This window comes from Meriones unguiculatus, chromosome 11 (assembly GCF_030254825.1).
Source record: "Meriones unguiculatus strain TT.TT164.6M chromosome 11, Bangor_MerUng_6.1, whole genome shotgun sequence".
Lineage (NCBI taxonomy): Eukaryota > Metazoa > Chordata > Mammalia > Rodentia > Muridae > Meriones > Meriones unguiculatus.
The window spans coordinates 60738115-60751228 of record NC_083359.1 but is presented as its reverse complement, the minus strand read 5'-3'; the positions used below and the strand labels follow the sequence as shown (position 1 = coordinate 60751228).

The 13114-nt window shown below is 42.3% G+C and overlaps 1 protein-coding gene across 1 annotated transcript in view; it reads left to right on the top strand.

The window, feature by feature from the left end:
- Crb1 (crumbs cell polarity complex component 1) overlaps positions 1-12805 on the top strand; it is a 190821-nt gene extending 178016 nt beyond the window's left edge. Inside the window, exon 12 of the mRNA XM_060365044.1 lies at positions 11550-12805. Within this exon, the coding sequence (XP_060221027.1) occupies positions 11550-11765 (216 nt within the window). The 3' untranslated portion in view covers positions 11766-12805. The remainder of the gene's footprint in view (positions 1-11549) is intronic.
- The last annotated feature ends 309 nt before the right edge of the window (positions 12806-13114 follow it).

Here is a 13114-nt window from a genome sequence, read left to right as displayed (position 1 = left end):
TAAAATATTAGCAGCCAAATATTAGTAAAAGTGGACAATGACACTGAGCGACAGAGGATGAGCCACTAAAATCCGCTGAAGAATGGGAACTTCTTTTTACATCATGGTGCTTTCTGCTCAGGTCGGCCACACAAAGAAGACTTGGGCTGAGCTCTGCTGTGACTCCCTTTCTCCTGTGGAAGTTGCAGCTACCCCACTGTTGTTAAACCACAGCAGATGGCTTCCTTTAACACCCAGTGCTGTCAGTGGAATGTAAATGTGTCTCCTCACAGCACTGGAAATACCAAGGCTGTGTGTTTAATCTGTGCTGTGCAGGCAGAGCGACCCTGAAAAGAACACCAGCTCCCAGCACGTTTGGAGAATTGGCATGAATCCTGGTAAACAGGATTGGAGAGAATTTTTCAAGCCTGGTGACTAATCACGGATTTCTTCTTGAGATCAGCTACATCCCTGAGATAAACAAAATAAATGGTGATTGAATAGAAAAGTTACAGACCCAAGGGAAACATGGTCCAAAGGGGTGAAGGAGTGTGATCTCAGGCATGGGAATTGTTCAGAGCATGAATTAATTCTAAGTCCTTCTGGGAGCATTAAGGAAACAAAAAATTCCTCCATATTTCAGGTTATTTAACATAGAAAAGGTTATATGTATACACACAAACACACACACACATACATATATATGTACATATGTGTGTATGTATATTACTGATTACTTCAAAATTCTGAGGGAAAAGGCAGGGAGTGCCAAATGTTAGCATGCTGCAGATGGGAAAAAAGATCGTAAGTAATAACGTTGTCCAGAAAGAAAATCTTATATTTGAGAATATTACTACAAACTGTATGAGCAAAATATGATGAAGTGCTTAGATGCATTATTTAATTCTCTTAAATAGATCTCAGCTGAGTAGGGAGCAACAGACCCCATCTTCATTTTGCTAAAGCAGCCCTTGAAGATTAACCAGCAGGGGAGTGTTTTGTGTGACTTGTCCTTGACACTTTGCCACAAAGGAACAGGGGTCCTTCTGCTCCCTGTATTTACTGACTAAGTCTTGGATGTATTATTTCAAAAGATGGTGGAGATGTTTTGAATACTCTAATTGCTGTACATATCACATAGACTCAGACACCCAGAAATGTCAAATAATAAGTTCAGCTACATTATTAGATCTATTTTTTAGTAGGCTATTATATTCTGTTTTAAGTTTACAGATAAAGATCAGCTGTGAATTGGCAATAATTTTAAGCTCATAGGAAATGCTGTTAGATTTTGCATTTCTAAATGCTGTTAGAAAGGCTTTAGGTTCCTCAGCACTAAGGTAAACCATTTCCCCCAGTGAGACATTTGGACATCAAGGTAAACTGTTACCAAAGTCAAACATAATGTTTTTGTTTTTTTCAATTTCTAATCTTAGACTTTTACCAATTTGAAATCCCAACTTTGGGAAGGAGTTTTTATTTCTAAAACTAAATATGACTTTCAGCACTCCTCACAATGTGAAGATTTCTATCTTTGCTGGCAGGGAGTGCAGGCCTACCCCTCCCTACCCCTACCCCCAGCACAGGGTCCTCTGTTTGGATGTACCAAGCCTCAAACATGGAAAAGCAATGTTTGTGCTGTGACTAGCTTCCCCTTACAGCATCATGCCCATTCTTCATCTTCCACAAGGCAGAGCTTAAAGCTGAAAGTCCAATAATTTGATGGAAGTCGACAGGGACAATAGAAATCACCACCACCGAGATTATTTAAGGGAAGGCGTGATGTATAGACATCTATCAATGAAACTCTAGCAGAATGGGTTTTAGTCCTATGTTTGCTCTTTAAAATAAGAATAGACCAAGTGGCACAATAGATTATATAAACAAGGACTTCAAATGACAGACTGTCACAGTTAAAGTTATACATTTTACATGGGTGACTTGACGCCATACTTTATCACCTACACAATGGGAAGCCAATTTGATTTTGGCTAATAAAATACAACCTCTAGAGCAGAGCCTGGGGCAAGGCTGACATGGAGTGGCAAATTCTGACTATTTGACATCCACTTATTCTGGAAGGGGACACAACAGGAATTGGCACTTGCTACCATCTGGGGTGTGTCCCATATTTGAGTTCAATTTGATTAAAAAACACTTAAAGAGATATGTCAAGGGGACAATGCAGCTGCCTGTGCATCGACGCCATTCATGCTCCAGTAATTCAATGCAGGTCTGAGTATAAGTGGGACTAGTGATTCAAAAACTGAATTTACTGCAGCCTCACAACTGTTGAAAATTAAACTACATGTGCTGCAAGTTAGGGGTTAGCAGGCTATCTCATTATAGAAGGCTTTTCCCCCCAGAGCTTGGAATCTTTGCTGAATTACTGAAGGACTTATTTGAATGTAGACTTGGGCCAAATAATTTTCTGATAAGTTGGCCATAAATCCTCAGTAAAATAAGCTTGGTGTTCTCAGCGTATCTATTGGCTTTTTGATCATTTTTATGGCTTTCCTTTTACTGGTCAAATTATCCTTATATGCTCCTACAGCTCCTCTGACATGGATTAAGTCAACACAAACCTATAGACCTTCATTACTTTGGCAACTGGTTTTGATTTGGGTGCAATAAATACAATGACACAGACTAGATTACCTTTGCGGAAGGAATATGTGATAAGCCACGAGGATGCCAGAGATTTGGCTCTTTTTTTTTTTTCCTGCATGATGTTAAAAAAATGAATTAACAGCAGCTTTCAGCCTGCTGAAGACAGTCGGAAGAATGAAAAAAATATGTATGAGAAAAGAACAAGGAGCAGGTTTTAGACTAAAAAGGGCAACTAACATGGGATGCGACCCTTCCTAAGCTGCTGAGGCGAGGACTGAGCATCAGTGGGAACAGGGCTTGCTGTGGAACGAAAGCACAGGGTAGGAAAACCAAATGAGATCTAGAACAGCAAGGCATGGGCAATGGAAGAGACTCCAACTGACGTTGGAGGAAAACTCTCCATTTTGAAATTATTGTTTTTTAAATATTATGTTTCCAATTTAGGGTTGTGTGCAGAAATGGAACCTAAAGAAAATCAGAAGGAAATGGGATAGCAGGGGGTAAAGCAGCCTTCGGTGATATTAACCAAGTTTCTGAGGTTTTGCTACCTTTGTTCAGCTTTCTCTGCCTGCATCCATCATTCCAAGTCCTTGAAGGTGGCTGGCTTCACACTTTTCCACCTTCTATTAAAAAGGACTTTCTTCTTTAACTGCAACTCTAGTGTCTCACCCAAGAAATTTAAGTTTGCATGCGCTTTTCATACTCTGATTTTTAAAGTTGCCTAATAATGGCCTTTTTAAGTCTCTTCCCCATAAACCAGAGTACAAGTAATTGTACTTAACAGTCAGTTGTCATGCTCTTCAGTATTACTTTAATTTCAAAGAGTCTCTCTGTCTTTTAAATTCTTTTGCCACCAAACCTGTCCTTGTCCTTGAGCTTACGCACAAAATAAATTGGCACAATTATTGATATGCTATGGCAGAGGTAGTTTATAAATAAAATCAACTTTTAGAGAAGACATCTTGGCATACACAGACACACACAGACACACACACACACAAAAAAAAACAAAAACAAACAAACAAACAAAAAAAACCTGACAGGAGTCATGAAGCAGGTATTTCAAATAACTAATATAGTTCATATAGATTAGGAGAGAGCCAGGTGAAAACGTGCACAAATTTTCCCTCCACTTCTCTGAGGAAGAGGAAACAGAGCTGCCTGTAATGTCTACAAGCTGCCCTATGCCTACGACAAGCAAATGCATTGCTACCAAATAAGGTGCCCCTCCACTTCCAAATCTGTGGCTTCACAGAGGGGCTAGCCTAACTTCAGCACAGTTTCACTACAGCCATGTTTCTTGTTTTCCTTAAAGGAACAGGATCAGCCACGTGTGGAAGCACAGACCTGTAAATACCAGCACTTAGGGATGCAAAAGCAGGTGTATCTCTGTGAATTTGAGCCCAGTCTGGTTTACAAATCGAGTCCAGGACAACCAAGGCTATACAGCGAAACCTTGTCTCAAAAACCAACCGAACAAAAAACATACAAAAACAAAAACCAGGATCACAATGCTTCTTTCCGCTTAGATTGTTTTTCCTCATTCTCCCAGCTACTGCCTTTGAGAAAAGAAAGCAAGGCCACCCAGTTCTACCTTCCTTCTCTTTCTTTGTACCTACCTCCAGCCTAGCAGCTGCCGTGCAGAACACCAATTTCCCTCCCCAGCCCTCACACTACCACAGAATCGTGAGGATGTTTCCTTTTAGACAATGATTATCACAACTTCATTCTATGCTTCCGATGTCTTACGAGACCTCCGCAGCTTTTGAGACATTCAGTAAAAACGTGACAGAGTGAATGGAATGGCTCCATAAGTGAATGGTCCCACTGTCAAACCTTCTGAGCTCTGTGGAACTCTTCTGACACATGAAAATAATTTAATAAATCATTAAGCAGAGCAATGAGCATGACAAGTGAGTGAGTCAATAGTGATTGATCAACTGCTTTGTGCAAAGCTCTGCATTTTGTTATTGGAAAGTCCCAGAGCAAATAGATGCTTTTCCCTTAGAGTCATGGGAGGAGGGGTAGAATTTTGTCTAACTCACAGTGAGCAGTAGAACAAAGAGTAATGTCCTAAAAGAGAAGAAATCATGTCATGCTGTGTCTTTGGTAAAGTGGCAATGGCAAGAGCAGATGACTCCTGATTCTGAAAGAGGATGCTTAAGGGACTACAGCCGGGGACAGTCACCACCCCGCAAAGCTAAAAGAGACTCATGAATGGAGAAACTAGGTTTTAAGATTAGCAATTTCCATTTGCTGTGATAAGATGTGGTGTGGGTTAATTCCCACAAGGCATCTGAGCCTGGTAAGGTCTGGTTTTGTCTTTTGTCTTGGGGTTTTCTTTCTTCTTGGGACTACATGGCTATCACCTCAAGTGGAAGGGAAGATAGGGCTACATGATAAACTACTCCCTCCACTAGGTTAAAGGTAACATTTACTGGTCCAAGTTCATGACAATGGGGATGAAGAAGAGATACTTGAGCGGAGTCACAGAGGCATTGGCTATGGGTAGGTCACATCAAATACTGAGGAGAAGGAATGAGGGTAGAGGCCTCTAAGTGAGCTTTAGCAGTTCATAAAGCCGTGTCATCCACACACTCTGGATCTGTAGTCAGCAAACACTGATTTCTAAAAGGAGGCACAGAGAAGGGTAAAAGGGAGAAGGTTTTCTAAGACCAAGATAATGGTTTCATAGTTCACCTAATTGAGATGGAAAAAAAAATCTCATCTTGGAAATTGTTACTGGTTGCAGCTTCTTTACTTTTTAATCTCCAATGGCAGTTTCTACTCCTGTCACCTGGGATGTGAGGGACAGGAAAAAGAACTAAATAGAAAGCTCATGTCTGCTTTCACAAAGACAACTGTCGTCAGGTCTTCTTGGCGGCTTAGTTATCTCTGTCATCTCCTTCCTTTATTTACCACTCCACTGCCACCAGCACCCCAGGGATTAATTAATCACTTCTTCGCTGGGAGCCAAAGCAAACTGCCTCCTTTCTCCGTTGAGCATGTGCTGAGGTTTTGGCTAGGTTTAAATCTCAAGAGGAAGACGTTCTGTGTTTGGGAAGTCAGTAGCTCCTGATGTGCGGCTGGGCAAGTACTGTGTTCACTGCTGTCACATGGCCATCATCAGAGTGTGTCTATGGGATAGACACTGTTCTGGGTGCTGAGGAGATGGAAGGGAATGAGGAAGAGAAGGAGATCAGAGTAAGATGAGTGTCTTAACTTCAGCAGAGTTTCCATTGCAATGGTACATGTGGGCAGTGGGCAGATGTCACAGCACCATCCCTTGAGAGATTAAAGCCAACTTCACTTAAAGAAAGATGATCTCAGGGAAGGCTTTCCTGAGAAGGTGACACAAAATAGTCATACCTCCTCCATCAGCTTATAGGGAGAATTAAAGACTTTTCTGTATGGGAAACATCTGGCAAGCTCCGGACCCAAAGTCAAAAACAATGATGAGCTACTATCTCTGGCCAATAAATCTGTAAAACATTGCAAACTTAGTGAGCTTGGAGGGTTGGGACTTGGGTTTTTTGCATGAGAGAAGGAGAGATAATATTTATTCATAAGGTCTTGTGTTCTAAGGCAAACAATGATATTGCTATACCACCTGTTTCCAGAGAGCAAAAGGTGAAAGCCATGTTCTTCAGACTTCTAGCTGCTTTAAGCTTTTGCCTAAAATTTGTCTCTAAAAAGAAGAGGCAGGAAACAGCACAAGAAATTCAGTCATAATGATCATCCCTGCAACTCTAGACATCCCTGTGCTTTTCCACAATCAAGGATGAGGAAAAATTGTTTCCCTTTCTGGTCACCAGCACAGAACATCACAAATCAGCAAGCACTAAGCTCTTCTCCTGAAAGAAACAGGCTGTAGTTGGGCTAATGAATGCATAAGGCTACTTTAATTTTATGCTGGATCAGTTCTTTTTCTTCTCATTTATTTACAGTGTTTCCAAACAGCCTCCATATAGACCAATGTGTAGAGCCTGGCATGGACACCATGGGAAGGGTCCTCCCTTCCATTGTGTTTTTCCTCCTAGGTAATCTTGATTCTAAACAGCAGAGCTGTAAAGAATTGTAACTATGTGGTGAGAGTTAATGACAAAGACGTTATAGTCTTTTGAGGGACTTTGAAGGCTGCCAATTGTATTCCTACACAGTTCTGTGAGGTATGGAAGGGAATGCCACACTTCAAATGTCACCAGGGAGAGTTCTGTTTCAGGGAGCAGCAGACGCACCTGATGAAGATGTGGGTGCAATTTAAGTGTCATCCGTCCTCTGCTGCCTGCTCCTAGAAAGAGGTGCACAAGCTCTCTGGAGCCACTGTCCTAAGTCTTCCATTCTGTAGAAGAAACATCTGGCTAAATTCCCTCCATGCTCTCTGAGGACAGTTCCCAGGTCTCCTCCTTAAGCTTTCAGCACCTTATCCGTCCACCCCCGGACAGTAAAGTGAACAGTATATTTATAGTTAAAAATTGGCAGCTGTCACAATAATAATTTTAAAAATAAAGTTCTGGCACACCGTCAGCATTACTATGGAAACGCAACTCACTGTGTTTCTGGCAACTCACTGATAAGATACAGTTCAAGGATCTGGGTCTGTGTGGGAGTGTTTTACCATCCATAAAGTGCGGATCTAATTGTTACAATAGGGATTCCCAAGGACTGCTCTCTCAAGTCTTGAAGATGCATTCTTATCTCTTATTTTAATTTAGCAAGAGAGCTGAAGGATGCCCTTATGTTGCTTTTGCTATGCAGATACAAATGAATATTCTAAGTGGTTTTTTGAAACACACATTGAAGGTGATTTTTCTATTAGCACCAATTCTCATAACAATGTTTGCTGGTTATTCATGTAATATTTAAACACATGCGTCACACACACCGTCACACTCACCAAAACTCACGGTAGAAGCTGTAATACAGGCCACCATAAAAAGATACAGCTCATGTTTTAGCAACACCCCCCACGCCCCATTCACCTGGCTCTCCATGTTCCTACTTAGCTGACACGTAATTGAGTTTCAAGAAGAATTTGAAGGAATTCACTCCACTGTAGCATTTTTTTTTCAGGAGCCAAATATTGCCACTATTTTTAGTCACAAACATTAAAAAAAAATTCTCACTACTCAGTGGCAGTACTTGAGGGTGGGGTCAAACCTGTGAGCAGTGGCTCTGGCAAGTGTCAGGTCAGAGATGAGGGCAAAGGAAAGCCAGGAGGAGGAAGGTGGAACCCATAGCATCATTTTTATAAGTTCTACTTTTGGGAGAATGACCGACATGGTAACAGCATCCATTTGTGACTCTCCTCACTTTAAGTATATTTATTGCTTTATGCCCTCCCAAATGCTTTGACCACAGCTAATCCAAAAATTTCAGAGCGAAAATGAAACATTTACCTACTTTGTTCTGAAGGTAGACTTAATGATAATCACAGCTTAGTCATAAATAACATGTACATTTTAAAGATATAAACATGAGAGTTTAATATAGATTGAGGCAAATCTTTTAGAAAAAAGAATCTTATAGACTCTTTTATATTAACTTCTACATGCCATTTTCAAGGGAATGTTGACAAGTATAATGATACAACATGGATTGTCCCAGCCATTCTCGTCCTGTCCTTTGACAGCACCACTGTGAGTTCATGTGTCGTTGCAACTTGAGTTATTGTAAGATTCATGTGGGTTATATAATTTTAAAGAATTGTTGAGGAATAACAGAGCAAAAAGTAGCTCTTATATCATAGAAACTTAAAAGTAAAGAAAACCTTCACATTAATTTTAAAATAGCATTCACTTCAGCCCCATGCTTAATAACCCTAATTGATAGAGTCAGGGGATTATTTCATCAAAAAAAATTTACAAGAAGACTAGAATTACAACTCAGATTTCTAGATGGTCTTCTTGGTGAAGTGGCAAGGTACCCCAGTTTAGTTTTTACAAATCAATAGATCATAGTCAATAGTATGTTACGGCCTACTGAAGACTACTGAGAACACATAGCCATGCTTTGTATAGTTTAGACTCCTTGTATTTCATTTAATCCCATCCTTTTAAGTAGAAATCAATACCCACCTTTAGAGGTGAATAAGTGACTCTCCAACTATGAAATAAGTTGCTGATATTCACAAAAATAAGAGGCAGAGCCAGGAATCAAATCCTGGTCTTTTTCTCTACAGGCTAGTTCAGGTTCAGAGCCTCGCTAGCAATGCCAGCCCTTAACCAAGTCAATGCTCAGCCTAGTGTGATAAAGGTGGAGCATGAATTCAGCTCTTGATGTCCTTACCTCATGTCTGAGGCTGGTGAGAGAACTCCAGACAGTGTCCTGACTGGGAAGGGAAGCAGGGCCGTTGTCTGTTCACGCTATGAGCTGTGGCCACTGATGAGGCCTCAGCACTTGTTCCCCACTGTCCTCTCCAGCCATACTTGCTAGGGTGGAGGGCTTCCAGGTCTCCAGTGTCATCAGTCTCTGTGGTGTGTCTTATGACCCACGTGGATCGAAAGGGATTCAGAAGCATCCGGAAACTGAAGGACACAGAATGATTGGTCTCCTGCCTGTGTGAGTTGAGCCCTCCTATCTCACTCATCCAGGACAACAGCTATTTACTCCCCAAAGGGACACAACTGAGTGGAGACAGTAACATCAACACCTGTGTACAAGAGAGTTTTATCTAAACGTCCTAGGAAAGAATGCCAAGGGCTGCACGCTGGCCTATGAGTGGCCAAGGGCTGCACGCTGGCCTATGAGTGGCCAAGGGCTGCACACTGGCCTATGAGTGGCCAAGGGCTGCACGCTGGCCTATGAGTGGCCAAGGGCTGCACGCTGGCCTATGAGTGGCCAAGGGCTGCACGCTGGCCTATGAGTGGCCAAGGGCTGCACGCTGGCCTATGAGTGGCCAAGGGCTGCACGCTGGTCTATGAGTGGCCAAGGGCTGCACGCTGGCCTATGAGGAGTTGCCAAGGGCTGCACGCTGGCCTATGAGGAGTTGCCAAGGGCTGCACGCTGGCCTATGAGGAGTTGCCAAGGGCTGCACGCTGGCCTATGAGTGGCCAAGGGCTGCATACTGTTCTATGAGTGGCCAAGGGCTGCACGCTGGCCTATGAGTGGCCAAGGGCTGCATGCTGGTCTGCGGGTGCTTCTGATATAATGTAGAACCTCCCCTCGTCTTCCCTCTCTCTCAACCATCCTTTATACCTTATACCTCTTATTTTTCACTAAGTTTAGATCAAAGTCATGTATTATCATAATGAATGCAATGTGTGTTCTTTTTTCCCATGTTGTTTCTTCCCCACTTGTTCTCTCTCTCTCTCTCTCCAACCTCCCCTTCCCCATTTTGGGAATCTAGCTAAGAAGACACAGATGGACACATGCCGTGCTCTTGGTTGAAGATCATTCATTGATAGCTCCTCTGTGACCACAAGACAAACACTAAATTTGGGTGGCATTTGGATTGCTGGAGAAGACTTGCCCCCTTTGTCGGTTTCCTCTCTCACCTGTCTGCGCACCCTTCCCCAATTCTGACATGTAGCTGTTGTGTATAATGTTTGTCCTCCCTGGAGTCCCCTCATTCCCAAAGATGTTTAAAGTTCCCCTTTTGAATTCTAATCCAAATGGTTTTACCTAAATGAAATTATTTGCTTAGAATGGTTGAATATTTTCTTATCCTTCAAAGAACAATCATATACTTCATTTCAAATAACAAAAAGATAAAACCCACTTAGGCTATACTCAATATTCATGACACTCATAATACACACATTTGCAACATACTGTAATTACGTGTACATATAAGTGAATGTGGTTCTTTTCTCCTCTCCCCAGAAACAGAGATCTAGATTCAGCTTTGACATCTTTGTATTTTTATATTTGAGAGCCACAAATGCCCACATAATTGATACATACTAGTGAGTGAGTGAAAAACCAGCAAACCACACTTTCACAAGGTTTATAGTAGTTAAAGCAAAGATAACATTGTGGAGGCTTTACTATGTGGTATTAATTGTATAATGATTTGAACCAAACTATGAAGGAACAATAGCAACAATAAAAATAAAACAATGAAAAAGACAACAAGGATATGAAAGTTCCCGGAATGTTAAAAAGTATGTTTTCCTGTGTAACATTCTGTTGGCTTGGTAATGAGACAAGAATCATACAGAAAACTAAATGAAAAGTGATAGGACAAAATATTTGCTCCTGCTTTGATGCTGCCAGAAATATCACTCTGAACACATCATTTAAACAATCCACACAGTTCTGCCTCCCTCCTTAGTATTTCTGTGCACCTTGATTGCATATTCCTGTAACCTGTTGCTAAACTGCAATGGACACTATAGCAGCCTCCCTGTGCTAGCAGAGAACCCAGGGCTCGCTGCTTCCGGAGAGGGTTCTTCCTCGTGCTTTCTGCTGCTTAGCGTCTGGGCTCAGCATGAAACTCGGTTGCTCTTACAATCAGTTGTTACATCACATCCAAATCAAATGATGGCTGTGGAAGCTGCCTTTGCAAGGAGCCACATCAGTCTTCCTTCTCTGGGGATGGTTTCCTCAAGATCTGGCTAATTTCACCTTTCTTTCTCCGAAAGGCTTTAAAGCAACCATATTTTTTATTTGAAGTCATAAGCTTGAACAAGGAAAGAAGCAAACTGTGAATGTTGCACTCCTATAAATTTAGAACGATTTTGCACATATATAAGCCCATTTCTTTTTCCTTTAAATGAAGGATCTTAGTCACCAAGACAACACTGAATAAATACAGTAGATATTTCACACACATTTTCTCACAGCAGACCTGAGAGGCATAATTTGCGAAAGAGGAAAGTCTGGAACTTGTCGGTCTGGTTACGCTGCTGAGAGGTACCAGCCAGTTCCATCTCCTTGGTGTTCATCCCCGGGTGGCTCCACTCCCACCGTGAAACTTTGCTCTAGAACTCACACCATCATCTCTTCGATCCTTGCAGTTGGCTGACGACAGGCTCGTGGGCATTTTCACCGCCGTTGGCTCAGGGACGTTGGCCCTGTTACTCATCCTCTTGCTTGCTGTGGTTGCTTCGCTTATCGCCTCCAACAAAAGGGCAACTCAAGGCACCTACAGCCCCAGCGGCCAGGAGAAGGCTGGCTCCCGAGTGGAAATGTGGAGCAGAGTGCCGCCCCCAGCACTGGAAAGGCTCATCTAGCAGCTGCTCTCAGGAAGGAGCCGAACACCATGAGCGCCCATCCTGCCTGAGTGTCGGTTTTACTTCAGAAAAGATACTTATACCTGGGATCCCACTGGGACTGTGCGAAGGATTCCCATAGTTGCCTTATAGACCTTGGGGCATGGGGGAGTGAGGTTAGATTATGTTAGCCATTCAGAGAAGAGTGTCTCTGTGTCATGCGTGTCAGCCTCAGAATTAGCCAAACATCTTCCAGACAGAGAACACTGTGTTTTAGAAAAAAACTTCGGGGGCTACTACCCCTTAAACTCTTTACTGGGTAATCCAGAGAAAATGCTTAGTAGCCAAGTGCCCTTCATTATATAGAACCAAGAAGAAAAATTAGAATACAACCTTCACTTTCTCTTTATTTTGTAGGGAAGGGCTTTGTTGTTGTTGTTTGGTTTTGCCAGTGGCTCACTATGCAGACCAAGCTCGCCTCAAAATCACGTGGACCCCCTTTGCTCAGCCTCCTCTGTTTGGAATTGTATGTGTCCGACACCAGTCAGCTTGGTTTTGAATTACCTATCACACGGTAAACGATTCTAATGGGGCCTGAGGAGAAAACTCACTTCATAAAGCACATGCCAGGCAAGTGTGAGAACTGGAGTTTGGGTCCCCATTTGCCACATAAGTGCCAGGAGAGTGTAGCCCCTGCCTGTCGTACTAGGCCTCAGGAGGTAGAGATGGCAGGGGTCACTGCAGCAAGCTGGCTAAAGCATTAGGGCAGGTGAGCTCTGGCTTCGAGTGAGAGACCCTGGCTCAATGTGAAAGGTAAATAGTGAAGAAGACACTATGTCAACCTCTTGCCTATACACACATGCTCACCCACTTATGTGCATGCCCAAACACGAGAACATGCATACATACATACACACCACACATAGAATCACAACACACACACACACACACACACAGGTTTAACTGTGTGTAGCGATAGCAATGAGAGGTATACCTTGGTCTTTCAATCATAGATTTGGAGAAAGCCACGGGAAAGACGCATGGTTTAAAACATGACCCAACCAGAACAAAATTAAAATACAGCTGTTCTCTTGACTGAGCTTGGATTTGTCCGTGTTTGGTAGCTTGGCTGCTTGGCTGCTTGGTAGATGTTTGTTTTTTGTGTTTTGTTTGTCTATGATGTTAATGTTACAAAAGTAACTCGTCAAAACAGTTGAGCTTCGTTGTGAGTTACACCTTTTGCCTTGATCATGTTGAGTCATTATTCTTTGTGTAGACTTGCTTCCAGTGAAGACATTTCCTAGACAGAATTAAGACAGGAAGGAAATTGTCAAGCCTGAAGGAAGAGCCTCTTTCCTTCCAGGGACTTT